The sequence below is a fragment of the Sprattus sprattus genome (genome assembly GCF_963457725.1).
Source record: "Sprattus sprattus genome assembly, chromosome: 11".
Classification (NCBI taxonomy): Eukaryota; Metazoa; Chordata; class Actinopteri; order Clupeiformes; family Clupeidae; genus Sprattus; species Sprattus sprattus.
The window spans coordinates 27,007,078-27,023,316 of record NC_137909.1 but is presented as its reverse complement, the minus strand read 5'-3'; the positions used below and the strand labels follow the sequence as shown (position 1 = coordinate 27,023,316).

General features: G+C 46.6%; 1 protein-coding gene across 1 annotated transcript in view; it reads right to left on the bottom strand.

Moving 5' to 3' along the window:
* Positions 1–28: 28 nt before the first annotated feature.
* Positions 29–16,239, bottom strand: part of atp8b4 (ATPase phospholipid transporting 8B4) — a gene marked incomplete at both ends in the record, with an annotated part of 22,307 nt that continues 6,096 nt past the window's right edge. The window contains 20 exons of the mRNA XM_080847560.1: positions 29–370; positions 714–844; positions 1,906–2,044; positions 2,316–2,561; positions 3,297–3,380; positions 3,797–4,020; positions 5,418–5,607; positions 6,320–6,458; positions 7,377–7,482; positions 7,849–7,960; positions 8,246–8,410; positions 10,755–10,870; positions 11,925–12,113; positions 12,649–12,887; positions 13,703–13,800; positions 13,932–13,975; positions 14,264–14,351; positions 14,626–14,746; positions 14,958–15,154; positions 16,059–16,147. Of these exons, the coding sequence (XP_080703686.1) occupies positions 29–370; positions 714–844; positions 1,906–2,044; positions 2,316–2,561; positions 3,297–3,380; positions 3,797–4,020; positions 5,418–5,607; positions 6,320–6,458; positions 7,377–7,482; positions 7,849–7,960; positions 8,246–8,410; positions 10,755–10,870; positions 11,925–12,113; positions 12,649–12,887; positions 13,703–13,800; positions 13,932–13,975; positions 14,264–14,351; positions 14,626–14,746; positions 14,958–15,154; positions 16,059–16,147 (3,059 nt within the window). The remainder of the gene's footprint in view (positions 371–713; positions 845–1,905; positions 2,045–2,315; positions 2,562–3,296; positions 3,381–3,796; positions 4,021–5,417; positions 5,608–6,319; positions 6,459–7,376; positions 7,483–7,848; positions 7,961–8,245; positions 8,411–10,754; positions 10,871–11,924; positions 12,114–12,648; positions 12,888–13,702; positions 13,801–13,931; positions 13,976–14,263; positions 14,352–14,625; positions 14,747–14,957; positions 15,155–16,058; positions 16,148–16,239) is intronic.

The window sequence follows — 16,239 nt, the reverse complement described above, 5'->3', positions numbered from 1 at the left end:
TCGTTGTCATAGCGACTGTCTCTGGCCTTCAGGTGTTGATCTCTGCTGTTGGGGTCTTCCCAGCCCCGTCCATCACCCTGGTGCTGTGCCCAGTCAAGTCCACATCACCCAGCTCGTCCCCCCCGCCCCCCCACGGCCCGGTCCAGCCGGGGCAGCTGATGTTCTGGACGGCGGGGCTGAGGGGGGGGCTGAGGTTGGGGTTGGATGCGGAGCGAGTGAACTTCATGTTCCTGCCGGAGGTGATGAGCTCGCCGTAGCCCTGCTGGTGGGCGAAGGCGTAGGCGGAGCGGCGGGAGCTGGTCCTCCTCACGCGCCTCAGACTCTGCTCCTGAGGATGCTGCCTCCTGCTGGCCTTCTGCAGCTGGTACACCTGGGCACAGGTGACAGACGGAGAAATAGACTCAGACACACACTGCCAACACACAGACACACACTCACTCACACAGACTCACTCACACAATCACACAGATTCACTCACACAGACACACACTCACTCACTCACACACACAGACACACACTCAGATTCACAGACACACACACACACACACTCACTCACTCACACAGACACACACACTCACTCACACAGATAACACACACACACACACACTAACTCAGACACACACATTCACTCACACAGATAACACACTCACTCACACAGACAGACATAGAACTCAGGCAGTGTGTGTGTGAGAGTGTGTTGTTTGTGTCCTGACCTTGTCTGAGAGGGAGGGGTGCAGGTCTGTCCTGAGGAAGCGTATGGCCAGCATGGGCACGATACACACCACTGTGGTCAGGAGGATGACCAACCACACACTCTTCTGAGTCAGGGCGTTACGAGCCAGACCTGATCAACGGAAACACACACGTGCGCGCACACACACACACACACGCACACGCACACGCACACGCACACGCACACGCACACGCACACGCACACGCACACACACACACACACACACACACACACACACAGTCGTCATACTGAGTGCCAAAACAAAGACAAACTGGAGGGAGTGAAAATGGCAGGTGTGCAATATAAACAGTTACACTCTAACTGACTCTACATGTGCTGCAGGTTTGACTTAGTCTGGGAAGTCCCGCCCCACTTCTTCCGGCCAAATTGATTTAGCCTCAGAACTGGGTCTGGCCAAGTTTGCATACCCGTTCATTTCAAGGTTTCCAGAATCCTTGGAGCCAATCACAAACTGGCTTTTGGCTACCTGGCGCGCCATTGGCGGATTTAAACTTACCACGGCTACGTTACAAAATCTACTGCACGGAGAGTTTTTAAACATTGGACATGGTGGCCACCGAAGCACCGCAAAACTTCGATAAGGCAAGTTTTCTTTGAAAACAGAACAGAAACTTGCCCTGGAACAATTCATACAGAAAAAATATGTGTTTGCTTTATTACCGATCGTTGTATCGTTGTATAGTATCGTTGGTCTGATTGGTTAAAGGACTGTCCAATCAGGTGGCTGAAGTGGAGCGCCGTTGAGAGTTGGCCAGACCAACTGAACAAATGGAATGCAGTGAAGGGGCAGGGAATTCCCAGACAAGGTTTGACTGGCATTTACCAATGTATGGAAACTGACTGGCACTTACTAATGTATGGAAATGGACTACTAGAACATACCAATGTATGGAAACTGACTAGAACATACGAATAACTATTAGGTAATGTCCTGTCTTATTTGTTGTGCCTGTGCACTTTATATGTGTCACCGTGGGAGATTGGGAAATGTTCTATCGATTCCTTTGTATGTCTTGACAATAAAGCTACTTTGACTTTGACTCTGATGTATAGAAACTCACTGGCACTTACCAATGTATGGAAACTGACTGGCACTAATGTATGGAAATGGACTAGAACATACTAATGTATGGAAACTGACTGGCACTTACCAATGTATGGAAACTGACTGGGAAACATGCTGAAGAGTCCATCGCTGTGCATGGTAAATAAAATGGCAAAGTACATTGCCAGGCTGCCCCACACAAAGAAGTGATTCACCGCAGTCCAGTAGTCAGTGTCTATACCAATCTGGGGAACAATCACCATGACAACTATTAGAATACATGTATATACAGTATATTTATATTTTTTTATGTACAACTATTTCACACTTTAGGCAATTGTTTCAGCATTGCCTCCAATAGAAACCATTCAACAGTCAATGCGGACTTTCTGAAACAAACTAAGGTCATTATCATGCAATGCATACTGTGTAAATATAATAGAGAATTGAGTCAGAGCCGCAGATTTTGTTTGTCTGTCTTCTCTCAGCTCAGCTCAGACCTGTGAATGCTCTCACCTGCACACTGACCACAATGACCAGAGAGGTTGCTATGGTGATGGCGAAGGCCTGTTGGTCCGAGACATGCGCGCCGTCGTCTCGAACCGCAGAGAAGCACAATAAGTACGGCACGAAGAAGAGGACAAAAGAGGTGAAGACACCGTGCAAGGTGCAGGTGAAGAATTTGCGCTTGTTGAAGAGCAGGTTGAGCTGCCCGGGCCGGTACAGGCTAGGGTAACGCAGGCTGAAGTGCTCATTCACATCCTGGGGCACACAAGGAGTACAGGAGATGCCTATTACTTTTAGTGATTTAACAGACGCTTTTATTTCCATTTACATTTAGTCATTTAGCAGACACGTTTGTCCAAAGCGACGTACAAAGGAGAGAACAGTCAAGCTAAGAGCAATAAAACCTGGTGTAACAATAAATACTGCTTTATTTTTTTTCAAGACATAGAAAACGACAAGAAAAAGAAGTGCGGGACTGTCACTGCTTAAGTGCAAGTTAAGCCAAGGTGCCAGATAGGAAGGGAGGTGCTCTCTGAAGAGTTGGGTCTTCAAGAGCTTCTTGAAGGTTTTATCCAAAGCAACGTACAAGGAAACTGCATTAATACATGAGGAGCATTTAGGGGTTCAGTGTCTTGCTGAAGGACACACTTGGCAAGGAGGAGAGGGGAATGGAAGAGGGGAATCGAACTAGCAACCTTCCGATTATTAAACGACCCCTCCACCTCCTGTTCTACTGTCGCCCCTATTAGTAGTGTAGTGTTCACAAGTCTCTGGCTACCTGATAGTCTCCTTTATGGGTCAAAGTTCAAAAGAGACTTCCTCGTACTCACAAGGTGTTTAAACTGATCAAGCTGCGATGCTAGTAACTACTTGTAACAGGAGCTCAAAAGGTGTTTAATCCGATAAAGTAACATTAGTTATAGTTATAATATTAGTTATCTGATATAAGTGATATTAGTTCTGTTAGAGCCTGATGGTTATCGGTTTTACCTTGTCAAACATGCCCATGGCGAGCACTGGCAGAGACGTGTACACGATGTTGTAGAGAGTGATAAACCACTGGTCATACACAGTCTAAGGGAGAACACAAGCACCATTACAGAAATGAACATCAAAACATGGGTTCAGTTTACAGTAAATCATCCCTATTGCTACACACTAAAGCATTGTGTGTAATGTTGCTTGCTTAGGTAATATCTATAGGTAGTATCTAATGTAAATGTTGTTCCTTAGGTAATATTTATAGGAAGTATCTTATGTTAATGTTGTTTCTTAGGAAATATCTATAGGAAGTATCTAATGATAATGTTGTTTCTTAGGTTATATCTATAGGTAATATAGGTCATTAGGTAGTATCTAATGTTAATGTTGTTTCTTAGGTAATATCTATAGGTAGTATCTAATGTTAATGTTGTTCCTAAGGTAATATCTATAGGTAGCATAGGTCATTAGGTAGTATCTAATAGGCTAGAAGGTCTGGGGATTGTCACCTGCGCAGAAAAGCCACAGAGGAAGCCGAACCAGAAGTGCACGAGCGTGAAGGCGAAGTTCTTGTAGAAGAAGTAGCAGAGGAACTTGCACATGCGGCGGTAGGACCAGCGCCCGTGCACCAGCAGGAGGCGCTGAAGGTAGCGGAACTGGCCGAAGGAGTAGTCTGATGCCAGCACTGCCTGCGTGCCCTCCTGCCCGCTGATGCCCACGCCGATGTGGGCCGCTGTGGGGGAGAGGGAGGGGAGGGGGGGGGGGGGTCATACACGTACACGTACATGTTATGGCACTGACACCTTTATCCCAAGGTTCTTATTTCCCCTAGCATATACAAGTTCACTGATAAAGCAATGGTTGCACAAGATAAATACATATAAAATACCAAATATATTTGATATTTTCCTCAAATGAGAAAACAGCCTAAAATAGCAGGTCCTGCCCATCTATGCGATGTGTGATGTGTGACCCCACCCTGGACTGATGCTAAAGAATGGTACTGCAGGATGGCTGGGTGAAATAAATACTTAATTTTCCTTCGGAAGTAAAACTGGCACTGGCTCTCGCCAGCTCATTAGCTCATGTCTGGGCCTTCAGTTGGGGGGGGAGGGTGTGTGTGTGTGTGTGTGTGTGCTGGCACTATTCAAGGCCTAATAGAAAAGATGCCATCTGGAGTATTTTGCCACCAGGGTAAAACTGGCAGCATAGAGACCCAGAGGACATCGATGTTTCCTTTCTGCTGATTGGGGAATGTTTCAAAATGTTTAAAACAAATCTGTTTGTTTGCCAACGCCTTTTATCCAGATGGGACATATCTACTGAGAAAAATCTGTTAGTTTGCCAATGCTTCTACGAGGGAATATCTGTTAAAGGCTGATCTGCTGGTCTTCCAGTGTCTAATTCCAGATCTGCTGCTTCATTATGTCATCTTGCCCCCCCCCTCCCTCTGCTGTCTCCGTGGATACAGGGCCATCCCTTCCATGGTGTCATCAGGAGAGAATGTTCACCAGCAACACCCTGCAGTAAAATAAAACTCCTGGAGGGGCTCCAGAAGTGCACGCCTGATTTAAGTTTGAGGAAGTGACCCAGGAACACCCTCTGGACTATGGGCATGATATGACCTTGATATTGGCATGACAAGGGTATGATATGGGCATGATATTTGCATGATATGGACATGATATATATAATGTGGACTGAATGTCGACATTATACAGAGAGGATAAGTGTATGATATTGGCATCGTATGGATCTGACATGACCTTGACATGGGCATGACACAGGGTTGATATAGGCATGATATGGGCATGTTATGGATCTGATATGACCTTGACATGGGCATGACACAGGGTTGATATAGGCATGATATGGGCATGTTATGGATCTGATATGACCTTGACATAGGCATGACACAGGGTTGATATAGGCATGATATGGGCACGGTATGGATCTGATGATGAACTGTGATATGGGTATGATACCAATATGATATGACCTTGTTACTGGTATGATATAGGCTTGACACAGGCTTGATATGGACATGGTATGGCTTTGGCATGGACGTGACACAGGGACATGGAGGTGACATGGGGACATGGACACGACGCAGAAATTGCGCTCTCTTACTCTTGATCATGCTGACGTCGTTGGCCCCGTCCCCGATGGCGAGGGTGACGGCCCGCTTGTGCCTCTTGACCAGCTCCACCACCTGTGCCTTCTGCAGGGGCGTCACCCGGCAACAGATGACCGTCTTACACAGACAGGCGACGTCCAGTAGCACCAGCTCCAGCTCCACCTCCAGCTCCAGTGCATGGGCCTAAACACACACCAAACACACACCAAACACACACCAAACACACACCAAACACACATCAAACACACACCAAACACACACCAAACACACACCAAACACACACCAAACACACATCAAACACACACCAAACACACATCAAACACACATCCAGTGCATGGGCCTAAGGGGGCAGCATTTTTTAAAGAGCTCAAAATTTCCCTCGGTACTAAGGTCATACCCCTAGTGTTGCAGTGGCCCACAACTACCAGCTTCATGTTCTAGTTGTAGAGACCAGGTAGAACTATACATTTCTGTCAACCAGGTAGAATGTCCTGGTTAAAGAACTGTGCCTTTCTGCCATACATGCAGATAACAAAATTAACTTTTTGGCCTACCCGCCAAAGTGGCAGTGGTTAATGAAAAAAGTTACCGGCCAGACCCAAGGGGCCTAAGGGGGCAGGGGTGGGGGTGGGGGGGCAAATGGTATCTCAGAAAGTGAGATAGACCTGTTCCAGCCTCAGGGAAAGACTAATAAGGTCATGAACAGGGCACTCAGTTTGACTCAGGAACTGGAGCTAACTATACTGTTAGCTATACTGGAATGAATTATTATTTCTTATTAGATAACTACTTTATCAACATGACCGAATCACCTCTTCAGTGAAATGTGTGCTGAGAGGAAGTAATTAAACCCATTCGCTCTCCAATGATGTGGACTCCATGGAACTGGACTTACCAGACTGTGACCGTTAATGATTAACGCGTATTCTGCAATAATGGTCTCCTCAAACACAGAGTCGCTGTTGGACGAGATGGACTTCCCGGCACTGCTGAGCTTGGCACAGCTGGGGCCCAGGATACGCTCTTTGGCACTCCTAACACCAGGCAGGGGAGAGGCTTGTGTCAACGCACACATGATAAAAAGTATCACCACTGAACACACTCCACAGCACAGTAGCTACAGCCACACCATCCCTTGTGTAAGTGTTTGTGACAGAGATTATTTCCAAACACTGTTAATGATTTAAGAATATAATAATCAAGTGCCTTGTATTCATATTTTCCTTGTTTGAATCATGTGCTTATGAAAGCAGGAACATGGGCATGAGATAAGAAGGGAACTGTGCTTCTTCTTTTCAACTATCAGTTTGTATTTCAGCACATCTGAGGCAGAAACCCAGCAGAGGTCATATTCTCAAAGCACTGAGCAGGAAGTTAATTATGTTCCAAATGAATGTGGGGAGCAGCTCTAAGTTGGAGGGCAGCTGATTAATGCAGGGCTGTGGAGGTTGGCATGGCGACACAACTCTCAGGTCTCAACACCAAACACCAAGCAGTGATGAGAAGTTTTATATTACTGAGATTTTACTTTGTCATGACTGCTTCAGTTTTCTCTGCTAGTTGTCAGTATGTGAGATCTAGCTTGGTGTTTATTAGCATTTTTCTCTGCTACTTGTCAGTATGTGAGCCCTAGCTTGGTGCTACTAGCACTTTGTTCTGCTAGTTGAGCCGCAGGAATACTAAACTTTAGGCGTGTAGGCTACACAACTAAACATTTGGTAGTTGCTTTCTTTTCTCTCTTTTTACATTACATTTTACATCTCTTTTACATTTGTAATTTGTGTCCCATCTATCGTCTGGGAGTTCAAGGAACGAGCACGTCTCGGCCCAAAATCTGATTTTTTTTGCGTGAGAAATTGGCTGTGCGGCGTGAGAGCGGGGGTGAAAACATGCCGAAACCGTGAGAGTTGGCAGCTCTGTCTAAAGGCCTACAGGCTACAGGCTCGTCTTACCTTAGCTCCTGTGCAACCTCCAGAGATGTGTGTCCAGAGATGACAAACACCTCGTCCATATCATCCCGCAGCATGTTACACGAGTAACCGATATTCATGGCTGTCTCTGCAACCACAAAAGAAAAAAAAGAAACAAGCTAGAAAATCAACAAAGAGAGAAACATGCCAACCTACAAGGCTGTCTGTGAAACCACAAAAACAAACCACAACAAAGACAGTCCAGAAGCAAATCAATAAACAAACAAGCAAACAAACCCAGAAACCCGTGTTACAGGAATAACTCATATTTATGACTGACAGTTCATGGGCTCTGTAGCAGCAATAAAAGACATTTTATTCATCAACGAATTGAGACTTTTCACTTTTACACGGTAACTCCCTTGAGATAAGAAGACAAACCCTTTGCACGACTCAGCACCATAAACATTACAGAAGACAGCCTGTGCAAGGTTGGTTTCCCCTGCCTGCTTACCTAGTTTGTCTCCAGTGAGGACCCAGATCTTAATGTTGGCCAGACTCAAGCAGGTGATGGTCTCTGGAACTCCTTCCTGCAGCTTGTCCTCCACAGCCGTGGCACCAAGCAGCTGAGCAAATACACATCAAACACACACCAAACACACATCAAACACATCTCAAACACACATCAAACACATATCAAACACACGTCAAGCACATCTCAAACACACACCAAATGCACATCAAGCACACACCAAACACACACCAAAGACACATCAAAGACACATCAGACACATATCAAATACACAAACACACTCATGTAATACTCTATACTCGGTGTGTCACTGGACAGTGGACAGTGGACAGTGAGTAGTGGACAGTGAGCAGTGAGGGTACGAAGGTGTTCTGCTCACCATCAAGTCCTGCTCCACCTCCTCGTAGAGCTCGTTGAGGAGCTCCTCTCTGTTCCCCACCACCGTGCTGGCGTGCTGCAGCCTCTCCATCCACTCCCCAAACACGTCCTCCTCCAGCTCTCTGTAGGCCAGCGCCAGCGTCCTCAGGCCCTCTCCTGCAAACTCCTGAGGAGACACACACACAGGGTTCACACTCCTGATGGGATACACACACAGGGTTCAAACTTCTAAATGGACACACACACAGGGGTTCAAACTCCTGAGGGGACACACATCACAGGGTTCAAACTCCTGAGGGGACGCCGACACACACACACAGGGTTCAAACTCCTGATGGGACACACAGCACAGGGTTTAAACTCCTGACGGGACACACCGCACGGGGTTCAAACTCCTGAGGACACACACACAGCACAGGGTTTAAGCTCCTGAGTGAACACACACACACACACACACACACACACACACACACACACACACACAGCACAGGGTTCAAGCTTGTGAGGGGACACACGAACACACACAACACAGGGTTCAAGCTCCTGAGGACACACACACAGCACAGGGTTTAAGCTCCTGAGGGGACACACACACACACACAGCACAGGGTTCAAGCTCCTGAGGGGACACACAGCAATTTGGCATTAGGGAAAATATGGCTGTTATTGTAGCCAAAGTTCAATTCAATTCAACATTTTTTGTATTTTTATAGCACCAAAACAATAACATTGTCTCAAGGCTCAAAGTTTGACATGTTCTATTTTTACCTATTGTAAAATAATGGCCTGTTTGTATCCATTTCTAACAGAGGAGAGGAGATGTAAACGCGGGACTGGTTGTTGACTTTGCACTGTAGTGTGGCTGGAGGCTGATGAGGCCTTCAGGCTAACAGGGGGACATGAGAGGTGATTCACAGCCAGCAGATGAAACAGTCGGCAGAGGGACTGTTCAGCTGTTCAGTTCACTGGGCTATATATGTAAAAACGAACTACTCCTACAACAGAGCATCAGTCTAAATTGCAGGCATCTTCCCACTCCCACTGTCACCTCCATGGTGACTAACACACTGAGGCAGCATTGGAGCCGGTCATGACATCTAAATTCTCAATTCTGACCTGTGAGCCATGGCAACTATTGCCATGTCAACCATTGCCATGTCAATCATTACCATGTCAACCATTGCCACTGCCACACAGCCACCCACACCCCAGTGCTCCCACTGCAAGCTGCCAAGGAGGGTCTGTGTTAGTATGGGCTGAGGCTGGACATGGATCAGGTCAGTACCAGCTGATGATCCAGCACCTCCTCTACTGACAGCCCTACGCATAGCACTTTAAATAAAATGAGATAGATTAGAAAGATAGATCACATCAATACTATTATTCATTTCATCAGCTGCATCAGGCCCATTCAACCCGTCTCCCACATATTTCCTTATAAACATTTCCAAATGTGAAGTCCTATTCAGACTATGGCTTGGCTGAATATTGGAGGGTTATTATTTACTGAGAGATGGGCATCAATATTGCCCAGTATTCCCAGCTAATCACTATTTCAAATTCAATATTCAATCAACAGTTAATGTAAATCCATTGCTTTCCATCTTCTATTAGTCCAGAGTTGTGACTAAACCATACTTATTATAATAATGTATTATTTATATTACAATTTTTGTGTTGTTTTCAAATGATGTGCGCTTAAGAGGAATGGCATCATGCCCATATATAGTCTGGTCCCCACAAAGGTTTGTGCCCGCGCATATGAACACGTATGAACGCCTATAACACGGTTCTCTTTTCCGAGCTGCAGTTTATAAACACTGCTCCCTGTTGGCGTTTATTAAATGTAACACATATATGTATTTCACTCTCACATCTATCAGGCACAGTCACCGAACCCAGCCCTGAACATTGCTGGTAAGCGCTCAAAGACTCAGACACACCAAGAGATGCTCTGCCAGGCACATCCAGCATAACTTCACTGTTATATGCTGACATCAAACTAGGAGAGGAGCGAACACATGTTTACCTGATTGATGTTTAATTGACACCCACTGTGACACGAGGGGGAGGCGAGGCGTATCGTATCGTGCGAGCTTACAGAGTCGCCTGGCTCTGAGCAGCACAAAGGCTTGCTATTCACGGCAGGAAACAGGAGTCTCATTATTCTATTCAGCTACTTTGAATGGAGTTGAGCAGGGTATTGATTATACACTGGGAACACTCTGCATTAATAAGACGTAGACTTAACAACTGTCAGGCAAATCAATGTCCTCTGGTTTCATTATGACCGTATGTTACAGTAGAGAGGTGTTCAGAAGTAGTCTATAGCTCACACTGAGGTAGTTTACATGAAGCAGAGTGAAGTTCACATTGAGGTGTTCTGAGGTAGTTTACATGAAGCAGAGTGAAGCTCACATTGAGGTGTTCTGAGTTAGTATACATGAAGCAGAGTGAAGCTCACATTGAGGTGTTCTGAGTTAGTATACATGAAGCAGGGTGAAGCTCACATTGAGGTGTTCTGAGGTAGTATCCCTGAGGTCTTCATTAGATGGGTGCAGTCTGTCAAACACTATGGTGTCGGCTCCTTTGCAATACAGCTTGATCTTGCCCTTTGGGTTCCTCACTGTGGGACAGACACACACACACACACACACACACAACACACACACACACACACACACACACACACACACACACACACACACACACACACACACACACATCAGTGCTGTTACAGGGGAATCCAATATCATTGATTAGGAGACGGAAGGAGGCAGGCACACAATAACAAGCTCTACAGCACCGTGTTGGGAGACAGCAGCGTTAGCACAAATGAAATACAATAACACACTGACACACAGCAACCTCTGAACAACACCGAACCCAACATAAACTAACAAAATCAAGGACAAGATGGCCGGCATTATCCTACTCTCTCGGATGTGTAGTTGCATGGAACATTTTAGACATACAAATATAAGTAATGTAAGGGGGGGGGGGATCATAGAGAGTTTTTTTTTGTAATACCAGCACCTTTGTTCAATTGTTCCCAATGAGGAGAGAGTGTGTGTGACAATGAGGAGAGAGTGTGTGTGGAGAGAGTGTCTGTGGAGAGAGTGTGTGTGACAATAAGGACAGAGTGTACGAGGAGAGAGTGTATGAGACACTGAGGAGAGAGTGTATGAGACACTGAGGAGAGAGTGTATGAAGAGAGAGTGTATGAGGAGAGAGTGTATGAGACACTGAGGAGAGAGAGTACGACGAGAGAGTGTATGCAGTTGCATGCTGTCGCCTAGAGAGAAGGCACTGCACACCTTTCAGAGCGATCCATTTTTTTGCAACTGCTCCAAGCATCTAGTTGAAAATCGCTGAACTTTTCAGAAAGGCGCTGGTGTGATCACTGTTGACCCTTTTTTCTTTTAGTCTATCGTACAACGGCAGAGGTGATATGTTGTCAAGATATTGTTGTCATAGAAACAAAACCCACGCACAGCGTGGGAGCCCCTTTCTGATGAGACACTGAGATGAAGTGTTGCCAGAGACAAGCGCTCTGTGGAATCATCCTCTTTTACGCGTATGTGTGTGAGTGTGTGTGAGCCTCTCATGTGTGTGTGAGCCTCTTATGTGTGTGTGAGCCTCTCATATGAAGTAGGACACTTTAACTAAGTGGAACTGACCGATGACACTCATCCTCTTGCGAACGTTGTTGAAGTCCAGGAAGGCCAGGAGCTGGTAGGTGACAGGCCTGCCCATCTCGTACAGGGTGACGGTCTCTGGGGTTCTGGATCGGAACACAAACCCAAAGTTCCGTGCTGCCGTGACCAGGGCGCCCTCGTCAGGTGACTGGGCCTGGTACACCAGCTCTCCTGCAGAGTCAAAAAGGAGGGAGGTGTGTGAAGGTGTGTGTGATGAGTGTGTGAGGGTGAGTGTGTGATGAGTGTGTGAGGGTGAGTGTGTGATGAGTGTGTGAGGGTGAGTGTGTGATGAGTGTGTGAGTATGAGTGTGTGTGAGAATGAGTGTGTGAGGGTGAGTTTTTATGAGGGTGTGTGAGGGTGAGTGTGTGAGGGTGATGGTGAGTGTGTGATAAATGTGTGTGAGGGTGAGTGTGATGAGTAAGTGATGAGCGTGTGAGGGTTAGGGTGAGGGTGAGTGTGTGATGAGGGCGTATGAGGATGTGTGTGAGGATGAGGGCGTGAAGGTGAGTGTGTGATGAGGGTGTATGAGGATGTGTGTGAGGGTGAGGGCGTGAAGGTGAGTGTGTGATGAGGGTGTATGAGGATGTGTGTGAGGGTGAGTGTGTGAGGGTTAGTGTGTGTGGGTTAGTGTGTGTGGGTGAGTGTGTGATGAGGGTGTATGAGGATGTGTGTGAGGGTGAGAGGGTGAGTGTGTGATGGACGTACCTTCGCTCCTCTCCTCAGGCATGACGGTGTGACAGAGCGCCAGCAGCCTGAAGAACTCCTGCACACACGCCTCACCCACCTTTACGGCTTCCACCAGGCTGCTGTCATGGAAACGGAACTTTGGGTCGCTCAGTGGGTTAAAGGAGAAATCAACACATGGAGTCTTCTGAAGTAGGGAAGGACAGAACACAGGACTGTCAGGACAGGAGGGGTGGCACACACAACTCAACACAACACAACTCAACACAACACAACACAACACAACACACCACACAACACAACACAGGACACAACTCAACACAACACAACACAACACAACACAACACAACACACAACACAACACAAAGGACACAACACAGGACACAACTCAACACAACACAACACAACACAACACACAACACAACACAGGACACAACTCAACACAACACAACACAACACAACACACAACACAACACAAAGGACACAACACAACACACAACGCAACACCACACCACACAACACAACACAACACACAACAAGAAACAACACAGGACACAACTCCACACTACACAACACAGGACACAACACAACACAACACAGGACACGGGACACAACACAACACAGGACACAACACAACACAACACAACACAACACAACACAACAGGACACAGGACAACACAGGACACAACAAAACACAACACAACACAGGACACAACACAGGTCACAACACAACACAACACAACACACAACACAACACAACACAGGACACAACACAGGATACAACACAACACAGGACAAAACACAATACAACACAACACAACACAGGACACAACACAACACAACACAGGACACAACACAGGACACAACACAACACAACACAACACACACAACACTTCGCTACACAACACAACACAGGACAGGACACAACACAACACAGGACACAAACATATAGAGCACGACACAACACAGGACACAACACACAACACCCAACACAGGACACAAACATATAAAGCACATCACGCACATCCATATAGAGGATGCAGCGCTACAGTGGATCCATCCCATCACAGGCTACACCATGACACAGGGCTCAGTGTTCTCCAGCAGCTCTATTATTACATTTCCAGAAAATGAATTATTGATGACGACAGTAATACGGCCCGTAGTGTTGGTCTGGGATAATGGGGGGATAATGGGGGATCCAGGAAGAGCTATAATGGCTGCTTTACTGCACCGCAGTGTGACCTCACCCACTCACTCTAGCCACTTCTCTGGAAATGATGCCTCCTCCTCCTCGGTCTTACCTCTGTGATGTTCACCTTATGGCCGAAGTCATCATATACCTCGCCTGGAAATTTAAACATAAGAAAAGAGACAGAAAACCATTACGTAAACCATCTAGTGTGTGTGTGTTTGTGTGTATGTGTGTGTTTGTGTGTGTGTGTGTGTGTGTGTGTGTGTGTGTGTGTGTGTGTGTGTGTGTGTGTGTGAGTGTGTGTGTGTGTGTGAGTGTGTGTGTGTGTGTCTGTCTATGAGTGTTTGTGTGTGTGGGTGTGAATGTGTATGTGTGTGTGTGTGTGTGTGTGTGTGTGTGTGTGTGTGTGTGTCTGTGTGTGTGTGTGTGTTGTGGTCTCACCATACGTGGTCCCGTTGATGGAGCACTTGTTGAAGATCAGGATGTTCTGGGTGAGGGTGCCGGTCTTGTCGGAGAAGATGAACTCCACCTGTAAGAGTGTGAGTATGAGTATGAGTGTGAGTGTGTGTGTGTGTGTGTGTGTGTGTGTGTGTGTGTGTTTGAGTGTTAGTGTGAGTGTGAGTGTGAGTGTGAGTGTGTGTGTGTGTGTGTGTGTGTGTGAGTGTGAGTGTGTGAGTGTGAGTGTGAGTGTGAGTGTGAGTGTGAGTGTGAGTGTGAGTGTGAGTGTGAGTGTGAGTGTGAGTGTGAGTGTGAGTGTGAGTGTGAGTGTGAGTGTGTGAAAGTGTGTGTGAGATGAACTCCACCTGTCCCAGCTCCTCGTTGAGGGTGGTGGTCCGGGCCTCGGCCGCCATGTCCTTCGCCCCGTAGTACAGCTTCCTGTCCCAGTTGATGAAGTAGCTGTGACCCAGACGCAAGACCTCCACACTGGTGAAGAAACACACAACACACACACACACACACACACACACACACACACACACACACACATCAGCAGAGAGACAGCATGACTGGTGAAGAAACACAAGCACAAACACACACGCACACACGCACACAGTAAGACACACACACACACACACACACACACACACACACACACACACACACACACACACGCTGTGGTAGAGGTGTTCCTCACCTGACGTAGAGGGAGATGGGCACGACGGTGTTGAGGATGATGATGTAGGACCAGAAGGTGAGGAAGCCTGAGTAGACGGCGTTGCTGAGGAGCTCCCCCCACTGCAGGGACGCCCAGAAGGCCCTGCCCACCCTCACCTCCCAGATGGTGTTGCCGATGGCCAGGATGATCCCCATGCAGATCAGGAAGCCAAAGATCTACACCAGAGAGAGGAGCCAATATTATTATTATTATTACTATTACTATTATTACTATTACTATTATTATTATTATTATTATTATTACTATTATTATCATTACTATTATTATTCATCATGTATCATTATATTATTATCATTATTTATGTATTTATTAATTGTATTATTATTATTGTTATTGTTATTATTATAATTATTAATGATGTCAATTGATTGTATTGTCAGTTACTGAAGAGAGTGTGTGTTTCCTAGGGCATATCTTCACTCATCTGACATTAAACTGCACCTGTTTCTTAAGGCCACTCAGCTTGGTGAGAGTGTGTGAGATTAGTTTTGTGGGTTTCTGCATTGACTCCCTATTACTCACACACACACGTACACTCATGCTTATAAACACACTCACGTTCATACACTCACACTCACACTCACACTCACACACACACTCGCACACACAGACACTCACTCTCACACACACATTTACACTAATACACGCACACGCACTCGCACACACACACACACACACACACACAGACACAGACACACACACACACGCACAGGCACACACACACACACACACACACACACACTCACACTCACACTCACACTCATACACTGTCACACACACACACACACACACACTCACACTCACTGTCACACAAACACACTCACTCTCACACACACACTCCCACTCAGACATTTGCAAATGGAATGGATAGTCACAGGGAGGTATTAAGCAGCAGTAGCAGCAGAAGAGCTCTCCTCACCCACAGGACCAGCGTGTTCATCAGCTTCTCTATGCTGGTCCTCTTAAAGGACTCACACACACACACACACACACACACACACACACACACACCCTCTCACACTCCCACTCAGGCAGCTGCAGCAGCAGAGCTCTCCTCACCCACAGGACCAGCGTGTTCATCAGCTTCTCTATGCTGGTCCTCTTGAAGGTGGTCCGCCCACAGTTCTGCATCAGCTTGGTCTGGGGTCCTGAGGAGGAGGAGGAGGAGGAGGAGAAGGAGGAGGAGGAGGAGGAGGAGGAGCAGAGCGTTACACACAGCAGTAGAGCATGAACGCTATCG